Source organism: Fringilla coelebs (assembly GCF_963513975.1).
Source record: "Fringilla coelebs genome assembly, chromosome: 6".
NCBI classification, from domain to species: Eukaryota; Metazoa; Chordata; class Aves; order Passeriformes; family Fringillidae; genus Fringilla; species Fringilla coelebs.
Genome location: NC_140034.1, coordinates 36,504,669 through 36,516,960, shown reverse-complemented (window position 1 = coordinate 36,516,960; position 12,292 = coordinate 36,504,669). Strand labels below are relative to the sequence as shown.

Genomic DNA, 12,292 nt, shown 5'->3' with positions numbered 1-12,292 from the left:
AGCCTCAAAAAATTACTTGAGCAGCCTGGCTCATATAGCAGCATTGGTGAACTCTGTGTACTTGGCTTCAGTAGAGAGTTTAGAATTATTTATAAACATCTGTTCTGAATTTGGTAGGATTGCTGACCAGCTGTGCACTCCCATTTGCAAGACACAGTGAAACAGTTTTGACTTTAAAGAGAAATAACCAAAATGGTATTGAATAATGAGAAACACTGAAAATTAGTCTTAGACAAATGTACCTGATTATGGATACTTTATTTTTACATATTAAAAAAATCCTGCATTGGCCAAAGTGAGGATGTTGATTAGCACCTCAGCTTTGGTGGGTTACAGCAGCAGCAGGTATAAGGATACATATTAGGCTGATGCTGTGGAGGGATGCTGTGTTTGGGAAATTGTGGTTGGAGGTACCTCAACTTGTCAGTAGGGTACAGAAGTGCTAATGACTGAAAGCTTTGACATTTTTTACCATTTTTGATGGAGCAGCATGGAGTCTCAACAGTATATCTTCAATCCATTTTCCTGTGATAGTGTTCTCTGGAGACTAGCAAAGAAAAGAATAAACCATGCAGAGTTTCTTGATACTTCTGCCAAGGCTGCCAATAAACAAGTCAGGGACACCATACAACATACTGTTAATGGAAAGAAAAGAGAAATCTGAGTAACTAAAGTTTCCCCCATAAAATCTTCATGACCAAGGGAATAGTTGGGCTAGACTTCAGGATTCTGTATAAGCTGCAGGCATGGTGCTTGCTTAGGTGGGTCATTAGATGGCACAAAGTGTCCCCAGGTACAAGTGTAAATGTCTGTATGTCCTAGGAAGTGACAGTCCAAGAGCCAGCAGGAGTAACTGCTGGTACACATCCTGCCACAGAAGGCTACTTCTTTTGCTGGAAGAGCCTCTGCAAGAGGGGAGGGATTGATGTTCTGGACACACTACTTTTGAGAGACTATGTTTCAGTACAGGTTGAGATTGAGTTTGAAATTAGGGTTTTGAGTGGTGGGAACTGGCAGAAAAGCATTAAGCATTATTACAATGATTGCGTTGCAGGGTTATTTTTGATGCTTCTTTAAAAAACCACTTAAGACTTTTCTTGCACTTGAGTTGTATATATTGGCTTTGGTATGTTTGATTAATTTGGTGAGTACTTTGCTGGCCTGTATTTGTAGAAGCTGTTTTGTTGCGTGACGTGTCTACCACTAATGACTACAGTATTTTTGCTTTATCACATGTACATGTTCCTAAAACAAACAGGCAACTTTTTAAAAGTCAGCTTCCTTTGTTCTCCAAGTGCCTGTTATTTGAGAGGGTGGAGGAGAAGTGTGGCAAATTTTAGAATGTATAGAAAAAAACAACTTCCCCCTCTCTTTCCACCCACTGCTTCCTCCAGCTCTGCATACCTCCTTGCACTTCTGTGCTGTGTCTGAACTCACTCACTGAGATTCAGCAAGCTGTGGAAGTGTCCCTCTCTGGGGTCTTGATCCTCCCATGACTTTGCTACCCGCTCATCCTTGCAGGGTCTTTGTCCCTGGAGGGTTGCATTACCTTTACATCCTCTCTGCAAAAATGATTTTTCATTGCAACAGCAAATGATGTGAGATTCCCTTTGGGCTGCCCATATTTTCTGGACTGTTGTAGCAGCTTTGTTTCTGCCAGGTCTCCCTTGTAGCTCCCTATTACAGCCCTGCCACTCCATTCTGTATTTATGTCACTGTTCTATTGCTGGGTCTGCATTTCTCTGAAGCTTTCTGAACCTGAGAAGATGCAGGTCTTTCCTGAGACGGGCACCATTAAACGGTGTTTCTACAGCTTTATCTTTGTACAGGTAATTTGTTTTCCTGGAAAATAATTTATTAGAGGCATTTCCCAAACACAGGATGCGTTTTTCAAGAAGTGGGGGAGAGGAGTGGATGGGGAAAATAAATGTTAGGACTACAGTGACTTCTGAGCAGCAGAAGTCAAACACGTTACTAGAGAAGTGTAGTTGATTTTATTGGTACAAAAACCACAGTTGCATACTTGTGGAGCTGGGCATCCATTCCTAAGGATGATGGAGTGCTTCATCATTCAAATGTAAGCTGTTGCACTTGTGTGTAAGACTGTACTGACAAAAACAGGTTTTTGCTGAGAGAGCTTTTGTAGTGGTTGCAATTTGGAGTTAAGGTCAAAATATCTAGAACAGCTGTGAGTCTGTTTTTCATCCTGGGCTTTCTTTCCCCAGGTTCTCTGTGTTGTACCCAAATGAAGCACAATATAAACACATGTTTACAGAGAGTGCAAATGTATGGTCTGCAGGGCTGGCAGCTACCTCAGGCAAGGTTGCTTGCTTTGTGCTCCCTGGTCTCTGGCTGTAAGCTGCAGCAGAAGGGAAGGGTCTCCGTTCCCACCACCATGTGTCCCTGCCCTGTCTCTTGCTTTTGCTCAGCAGCTTGTGAGACTGCTGGGCTCATTGCTCTGGAAGGGTTTGAGAGTCCTGTGACACCTTGATTATTTATTTTGGTGTGGGGGTTGTTGTCCTGATCACAGCTGATCTGAGTCATTGCATGGGTGTGTGATCGCTAGAAAGTAGAAACACATGTGGGAGGCTGGAGCAGGAAAGAGAAATTGCATGTTTCAGCAAGAGTCTGGAGTTAAGATAAAAGTCTGGGTGCTGTGAATATGCACCTAGAGCTAGGGGAGATTTTAGTTCTGTCCCTGTTTTCTGGTGGTTTTCTTGTTTTGTGAGACTCAAACAAAGGTACTTGATTGCTGCATTAAGCTTTATGGCTGCATAGTGTGGAATCTTTGATACCTTCTCACAAAAGGTGGCAAGTTCATTTTGTGTTGTTTGTATTTTATTTGGTTTATGTTTATTTTAATATAAGTAGATATTAAATACGGGTATAAATTTTTTTAATCCATAATTTTTTTGTATCTCAAAGGTTTTATGTTTGGAATTTCTTCTTTATCTTTAGTGATGACTGTAGCCTGTGAAAGCATCAGTCTGTAAGACCTCACAGAATAAAGTCATTTTTTCATAGGGTTGTGTGTAACATTTGTGGACTGAAGGCAGTGAGTTTCATACAGCTATTATAGCTTGACCTGAGACCACTGTTGTTGAGGTTGCCTTACTTCTGCAACTAGAATACCCTGGCATTTAAAACGATTAAAAGCTTTTCCAGATTTCACCCATTTCAGCACAAATGATCTATTCATTAATGCCTGTTTCAGACTAGGTTGCTTAAAATTATTTTTAAGCTGCACCCAGAACAGTTCAGCTGCTGCAGGAGATAAGGTTATGGGGGAATTATGTTCTAAAACATATAAAAACTGCTTAGGAGGACCTTTTATTTGAATTCCCCAACTGATTTTAAAATTTGAAATCCGATGTGATTCTCATCTCTGTCTACACATTTCTGCCCAAGTTCTAAATCATTAAAAATCTTTAACATGCTCAGTGAAGACTTGTAATAGTGTAGCAGCTAAGAATTTTAAGGGATCTACTTTCTCTCAGCTTGAATTCTCTAGTGTTGACCGAATCATGTTTGCATCATCCCCTTAAGTAAAAAAACCTCATTGTTCGAGCACTATTTCAAGAAGTTGAGCTCAGTGTTGTACAAGTCACAACTGAAGCCCAGGAATGGGACCTGAGAACAAGGTCTTCTCTCTGATTTATTGTCAGTAATTTGTTTGCTGACCTCAGCACATGTCCAGGAAGAAACACTGGTTTACTCGTGGAGTAGACAGCTGAACTTGGGTTAGCACTGGAAGAACTGACAAGAAGAGCAGGATTATGTATCTTTGGAGCAGAGACATCAGCCTGTGACTAGCTACCATGCAGCAGGAGAAGGGACACAAGACATGCAGAGCAATTGAAGACTGCCCTGGCCAAGATGGACATGATGCCAGTGAGAACACAAAGCTGAAGGATAGGAACTCAGTGAACTCTTTAGGCTAGGAAGAATGGAACATTAAGAACTGAAAATTAGGAATGCTTATGGGATTGGGAAGCAGGATAGAGCCAAAATCATACTTGGGCAATGAAGGAAGGAGAATGTGTAACCAAAGCAAGCTCTCTTCTAAACAATCCCTCTGGTTTTCGCTGTCTGCTGCTGCTCTTAAAATATTGTGAAATTCTGTCAAAAAGTCCCATTACCTCTTAAATCAGATCGACTGCCCAGAGTAATTGTCAGCTTTGTCCATTAGCTCACCTGGCAGAGATGTGCACATGGATATCAAAGTCCCCTGAGTAATTTACATTGGAAAGCATTTGCTTGTCAAAACATCTATAAAGTTACACACGTCCAGGTTAAACACATCAGTTGCACATTTCTAGCTGAGGTGCTCACAGCCTGTATCCTTAGGCACTGTTCCTTGTTCATTTGCTCTTTAGGGAGCCTTATGAGACCTTGGTTCTATGCTCAGGTGTATGCAATGCAGCATTTGGTACCCAGCTGTATGTAGTGTTTCCCTTTCTCCTGGGGTCTGACTTGGGGCTCTGGTGAATGATGTGTTGAACAGCTGAACACTCACAGTTTAACCAAAATCTCTGGGAGCTGTCTTTGTATTTTCAATGTGAAGAGTGTAAATATGTACTACAGCAAATGCCAAGTTCTGAAGGAGGGTACCTCAAAAATCAGCGATGTGAACCCAGAGGCTTTAATGTAAAACATTATTTCTATCTGCAAAATGGGAACAGCTACAGTCAGAAATGTGCTTAAAACTTCCTTATGCTTGGAAAACTCAAATGCTACAGTAATTGTCTCCATGGAAGCCTTAAGAGTCCTAAGGCATTGTTTTGAATCTTGTTTTGGAGCAGAAAGCATGTGGTAAAAGCTGAGAAATGGAGAGACCCAAAGGCAGGGGATGATGTGCCTTTGGCCACCTGGAAGTCAGAGCCCTCTGTGAAGGCAGATTGTAATTGGTGGGGAACTAAATACTTCTGCACACATAGAAAGGAATCTGTTAAAGGTCTAGGGCCAGGAAACAGCAGCTGTCAGCTGGGTTTCAATTTTCTAACTCTTGTTTCATCTGACCTCATTTTAACTGACCTCATGATACTGATCCAGCTATTATCAGGAGATATATATGCATCTAACCCCAAATGACAGTGTGTCTTCACCTTGATTTTAATAAAATTCAACAAAACTGTGCTGAGGACAAAATTGGTTTTATTTCTATACCAATTTCTTACAGCTTTACAAAGATATTAGCCTTCATCAAAACTTTATCAGAAAGATGCACCTTACAGGATTTGTCAGTATCAGACCACAAAGCAAAGTATAGAGGAAATATAAAGCATCTTTGTCCTGCTCTTAGCTTCTCAGAACCAAAATTGGAGAAATAAGACAATGACCTCCTCTTCTTACTCTGTTCTATCCTACTATGTATTAAAAAATCCATTCTAATTATTGAGAGGGAGAAATAAGAGCATCCTTTGCTTCACATAGCTGTCCTGCTGTCAGCCTAAAAATAGGATTAATTTAGTTTGTGGGGGTTTTTTGTTTGCTTGTTTTGTTTTTTGTTTTGGGGTGTTTGTTGGGTTTTTTTTTGCTTTTTCCACATCCTTTTCTCATTCTTTTCCAACATGACTAATCTTGGACCTGGATGTTGCCTGTAGTAACCAGCCATAGCTGATTCCAATGACAAATTTAGACAATATGTATGAGTGTAGGGTCCTTTGCACTTGAGGAACAATCCTGTCCGTTTACATTTCGGGACAGTTTTTTTGGTTTTTTTGTTTGTTTGGCACTTTTTCCCCCTAAAGAGTACTTTTTTGAAGACTACAGAAAACACTTTGGATTAAGAGGGAGAAATCTGACAACTCTTGTGGCTCACAAGTCTGTGACATGAATCCCTACCCCACAAAGCACAGCCAGTCTGCCAGTGCTCCACTCCACTTTCTTGTAAAAGCAACAACTCTTAACTAGAAAGAGAAATAAAATGGAAATAAAATTCCTTAAATTTTAAGGAATTTTAATAATTCCTTAAAATAGAAATGAATAGAAATAAAATTCCAACAATGTATTTAGGAAAAATACTTTAAAGCTCTTTAAACACCACTGTATTGGGGTTTTTTTAGCCTCTTACTTTTGAGATACCTGAATGCAGGTCTGCAAATGCTGTTGTATGTCACAGAGTCTTATCTGTGTATACCTGAAGTTTCTGTTTTATAGCTCTGATTTGCAGTTTACTAAAGTAAACATAAATTTCTGAAGTTTAGAAATTTGATGTGCATCTTTCAGTTTCTTTATATTTTGAATGGATTTTTAAAATGTGTTCTGTTTCCAGAGAGAGAGCAGAAGGAGGAAGAGTGATTGTAGAAGTTGATGACAAGGTGGCAAAAGTCAGAAATATAAAGGTATGCTTTTTGTGGTCTTCCCTTTCCCATATAAGAATCCTGATATCCTGATAATTTTCTGTTTGCTTGGCTATTGGGCTATAGGATCATTTTAAAATAGATATTAAGGGAGAGGTTTAACCTGGCACAGTCTTAGAATTATTGCAGCAAAAGTGTGGGGAAGGATTGGTTTGGTTTGGGGTTAGTTTGTGTGGGGTTTTTATTTTGGGGGGCGGATTGAGAAGCGATATAACAGGTAGTTGTCTTGTCTGTATATTATATTTACCAAAGCTTCTGCAATCCTGTTGCATGCCATCATTCAAAGCTCTTGGTAAATTGTTTAGGATTTTTGCATATCTTGCTGTTACTAACATCTGGATAATTTCTTTCCTGTATCTCTCCTCCTTTCATATTTCCCCTCTGAGTGCAACTGATTTGCACAGTGACAGAAGCATTATCTTGCAACCATGACAAAGCAAAGGGGAAACTGGGGAAGAGATCTGCATATTTAATTATGCAGTGGTAAAATTGTTTTCTTCTTATTGCTTGGGGCCTCATTTCTGTCCTGTAGTTACCTGTGAAGCAGAAGAATTTCAGAGAAATATCAAAAGGTTTATAAAGCTTTTCTGCCAATACATAGAATTTATGAAGATTACCTGAATTATGTCTATTGTATGTTCTGGGGAACCTTAGCTGTAGTAAATTAATCCTTCAGTAAAAATGCTCTAACAGGTTTGTCATGGGTGTCTCCACCTCACCCTAAGCACCAAAGAAAATTGAATAAAGAGGTTTAACTCTTTGCCATTCCTTTTCCACAAGATGGATCCTAGATAAACTTCCCATTAACTTGGAAAATGCTTTTTTTAGGGGCCAGCTTCAGAGTGACTTGGCCTATCTGTCCTTTTCCTTTCATTGTCAGGTTGACAGTAGGCTTGATGGCAGCTGGGACTCGAGAGAAAAAACTGTGGCCTTCAGCTTTGACTACTGCTACTGGTCAGTCGATCCTGAAGATCCAAAGTATGCATCTCAGGAAATGGTGAGTGATGCTTCATGTCCACATTCCCATCCCATTTTGTCCTTCATAACCACATCTTCAGGAAGATACTGAGATATAGCTAACATGAAAGATCTCCTTTTTTATTCTGCCCCCATCTTTTTCTTATTTTGTTTGCAATACCTCAGTGCTCAGTCCTTCTCTCAGAAGAAGGTGCAGTAGGAATGCGATGCCCTTGTTTGTCAACCAATGCACGCTTTCCTCAGATATGTTACATTTGGCAGTGATCATTAATGGTGATGATCTGAGGGACTCCAGCTTAGAAATGAGATTTTTTTCAGGAGCAGGTGTCATGACCTAGAGGGAGAAAGCTCTGAAAAAAAGTAAGAGTGTTGAGGTGATTCTTCTGAGAACATCAACAGTGAAGCAATCACATCTTTAATGGTAGAAAACTTTACTTACACTGTATTGTTCAGAGATATTTTCCTTGATAAACCATCAGAAATTTCTTGTAACTAATGGAAGCTCCTTCTGTTTTCAGAACCAAGCTTTGGTTAATTGATAAAAAAGAAGATTGAAGGATTTGGTATTGAAATATGATGTTATTACAACTCTGTTAATAAACAAGGAATTATTAAATCTACAAATAAATACAGCACAGAGCAAAGCTATCCAAATATGTCATTATATAAATAAACGTGTTTTGGCATTAAAACCAGGTTTTACTGCTGTTTTGTCTTCCAAATTATACAAATTTAATTTCTCTCCGTTGTCAGTACAACTGAGGCTGAAATGTTGACCTTTATAGTTGTGTTGTTTTTCACAGAAATTACCATTTAAGACCAAGTTAGTCCTGTAAAATTTGTATTTCTGGTAGGGATGAGCAGAGGACTGTTTTAACTTTTGGGAGTCAATATTTGAAAAACTGTCAAATTTGGAAATTACCATAACTGTAGGTGAAATTCTTGACTGTGCTTTATTTCCTTCCTGGTACAGTAGTGTGGAAGATGCTTTGAGAGCTTGGGAAGTGTTTTAGTGCTTAAAAAAGAAAATGGTCTTTTTGAAGTAGTTGGCACTAGATAGAAACAACTGTTTTAGGGATTACAAAAACCAAATCTTTAAATGTTGATCTGTTTGGGTTCCCCCCAGCCCCGCTTATATTTTCTTGTTTGTTTTGATTTTGTGTTTGTTGTGAGTTTGTCACATAATACAAGTAGAAGGTTACTTCTTAAAGCTGTTGATAATATAGTTGGCTTTCTAGCTGGAATGGTTTAGCAGATGAAATGCTGATAAATCCTGCCTGCCAAGTCAGTTTTAGCTCTACTCTACGAGAGAAATTATCAGAACTGCCAAATGGAAAATACAAATATTGGCTACAAATGTAAATTTTTTGTTCTTGTTGTTATTAAATATAAGTGTGACTGAAGAAGAATGCAAAATGCAATATAAACAGTACAGCTTCCTTGCTGGGGTTGAGTAGCTGTTTCAGACTCTGTGGAGAACTCTGAATTATCCTGCAATACAGTTTTATCTGACAGAAACAGCGAGGGGGAAACATGAAATCCTGGGCCATAGAAAATGGGGAAATGGGCAGTGGTTTCTTTACTTGTGCCTGATGCTGGCTGAAAGGACATCCAAGGCTGTTCTGGAACTGCTGGGTTACTGAGACAGATGCCTTGCATGAGATAAGGAAAGTCAAAAGATGGACCAGTGTTTTGAAAGGCCTGGAGCCATGAGAGAATTGCTTGGGCTTTTTGCCTGTCTTTGTGATTGTAGAACCAGTAAAATGTACTTCAAATGTCCTTGAGAAGAGGCTGCAATCTTACCATGCTTTTGGGCATTTTCCTTCCCTCTTACACTGCATGAACGAATTTATTGTACCAATGCCATGTTTGGCATCACTGCCTCGGTGCTGAGCTGACAACAGCGATGTTATCAGCAGCCAAAGGAGGCTCAGTACCTCTGCCATCCTGTAAAAGATTTCTTTTACAAGCTGGCCTTGGATTACTTTTCCCTTGAAGATGTGCTGCCAACTGTTATCACATGCGATTGGTGTATTGCTTGAGGATGAAAAGTAGATAAAAATATCTGTCTTGAGATTAGTTTTTATAGAATGCTGTCTTTTAGTAAACTGTCTATTTTTTTTCCTCCTGTAGATGGATGTATAAATAACAATTCTAACAGTTTCTTCAGCTAAGGACTCTGTGACAGTGTAACAATAGTGTGAGGGCTGCAAATTGTAGTGCTTTAAGTAGTATTTTAAAGATACAACTCTGCTTCTCTGAACACTTCTTACAGTTTCTTCCAGATGTTAGCATTGTACACTTCAGGTTCCTGTCTCCTGCATTTCAGAGGTGTGTACACACAACACATTTTATTCCCTATATACTTTGATCAAATACTTCAAAGGCACTTGTAAAAAGGCTTAAGCCACATGCATGTAAGTACTGTCAAATGTTTGAAAGATGAGCTTGGATTTATTCTTCTGTTTATGAAGACTGTTCTTTCCCTGCCTCCTGTACTTTATTTTCCAAAAGTGGACTATATGTTGCCCATCTTGTATGTTCTTCCCAATACATTCATGTCAGTATTTTTTTTTTAAGTAGGGAAAGTATTTTATCATTTTAATTTGGGAAAAGCAGACCTTGCAATACAGTGAACTGAGGAGGAGCTGGAGACCCATGCAGTAAAATCTGTAATGTTCATGTGACAGATTATATGCCTTTACTTTAATTTTTTTAATAGCACTGAAAGAAGTGCTATTAAACAAAACAAACAAAACCAACAAAAAAAACCAAACCCACAAAAAAGTGTAATACTTGAGGTGATGTTCCTTTCCCTGCCATTTTTGAGACAGAGCATAGATTTCCTCTGTCACAGGTTGGTGCAGACTTAGTTCAGTCTCACAGAGGGAAAATGCTGATTGTCTGCACCTGGGCTGTACCACTTGCAAACAATGAAGTTGTTCCCTCGTGTCTCCCCGTATCCTTGTACTAAGGTTGTTTTGAGAAGTGATTTTGATTTGGTACAAAATCTTCTTTAGTAAAGTGAGGCATTTTGTGTGATTATTGCTTCCTTCCCATCCCTTCCTCCCCAGATGTCTTCAGGAACCTGTGTGTAGTTCAGGATTGTTTTCCAAAGACAATGTTGGAAATCCGTCACTCCTTGGCCATTATATAATTATGGAACTATCCTTTCCTAGAGATTCATGACATATTTTCATTTTGCAGTAAAAATGAAAATATTTTGCAGTGTGATTATGTTATTTTAGTGCTATTTAAGGTTATAATTTTTATTCTTACAGGTAGACTCAGGCTTGCTGATTCTTTCTGCTAGTTGAATGTGATAGTTATTATATAAGTGCTGTGAGACATTTATAGTTGTCTCAGAAACAAACTTCTAAGTTTAGACTTACTCAAATTTTTGTCTGGCATAGAACAATGTGTTTCAATCTTTTGATCTCCCCTTGTAAAACCTAAAATAGCTCTTAGTAAATGTTTCCCCAAATCTGTTTAGCTCCACTAAACAGAGGAGAACATTTAAAAATGTTGCAAAACTTACATAACTGCTCATTTAAATCCTACTGATGAAAAAATGTATTTCAGCTTGGGGAAAAAAAATGTTTCAGCAAGCACAATTAAGCAAAATCATAAGGGTATTTTGCAGAAGAGCAAGAAACACAGGAACACATGCAAGCATTAAGTATTCTTGTAGCTTCAGTCCTCAGCTTCCCTGCAGCCACGCTTCCCATCCGGGTATTGTGTGTGCTGGGCAGGCTGAGCCACAGGATGTGCCAGCAGGTATTGGCACACAGAGCTGCCACGGAGAGCTGGTGTGGGGCAATCTGTTCCCTTTGATAGCAGCAGTGTGTTCCATGGCCAGGAGGCTTTGAGTGATAGATGCAATGCAATCCAGAAAAGTGTGTAAGTTCCCAGCCAGCACTGACTTCAGTGGGATCCAAAACTCCAACTGGGTTTTCTTGAAACACTTTCTGCAGCTTAGTTTTTTGTACCTTAGTGCAATAGTTTGATGGAGATTATGGTGTTTATAAGGGAAATGATAATTTAGATTTCAGGACTTTTTCCTCAGGCTTCCTAAAGAATTAAATAAGTTATATTCATATTGGTCAAAGAATTTTACACTTCTGGGCTTGACCTGATATGCGTGTTATTTTGGTTTGACACAGTGTATTAGGTTTATGCTGGTGTGAATATTCCTTCAGTGTCTCTCTGGATATTATCATTCTCAGTAATTCTGTGACTCTCAATGGCCCTTCTAAGATATAACCATAAAAGACCTTGACCAAAAGGGCTGTGGCCAAAAAAAAGATAACTGTCTTTGGGGTAAATCTAAGAAACATAAGAGTGCACAAAGGTGAAATAGCTGAGTGATTACAAGAGTGATACTCTTGGATATTTTCCCCTGAAGGAATACATTGTCTTTTTTGAAGAGAAGTATCTGCCTATCAAAGAAAAAAAAAAGTATTTTTTTCAAGATTTTCTTATGGATTTCCCTGTATGTAGGGATTGCTTTGTGATGTGTCACATGTGAAGAGTATTACCTTAATAAATCAGGATGGTTTTACAGTAAGAAAGCAGTAAGAGCATAAAACCAAATCTTATTGCAAATCTAGTAACTGCTCATAATTTCTTGACCTTCTCACCCTACACCTTTCTATTCTTCAGCAGTGGTTTTCTAATGTAAGTGAAAGAATAACTATGATCCTTTTTTTGGTGCATTTCCACTGTGCATTTGAACCACTGAGAATTTTACAAGATTGTTCTAAAGCAAGACATGTTCAATTAAAGGTCGTTTATTTCTAAACTTTATATAGCAAGTAACACAGGCTCTCTTTCTCTGTCTGTCCATTCCACATTTGTAGCTAGGAAGAGCTCCTTTCTCTTCAAACATCTTATCTAATTATTCCTGTCTTTGTTTATAAATATATTAATTGGAGAAATTATTCTTTGCTCTG

At 38.7% G+C, this 12,292-nt stretch overlaps 1 protein-coding gene across 1 annotated transcript in view; it reads left to right on the top strand.

The window, feature by feature from the left end:
* The window catches only part of STARD9 (StAR related lipid transfer domain containing 9), a gene marked incomplete at its 5' end in the record, with an annotated part of 95,024 nt that overhangs the window by 6,269 nt on the left and 76,463 nt on the right, over positions 1–12,292 (top strand). The window contains 2 exons of the mRNA XM_084208681.1: positions 6,275–6,344; positions 7,243–7,359. Coding sequence (XP_084064807.1) covers positions 6,275–6,344; positions 7,243–7,359 — 187 coding nt within the window. The remainder of the gene's footprint in view (positions 1–6,274; positions 6,345–7,242; positions 7,360–12,292) is intronic.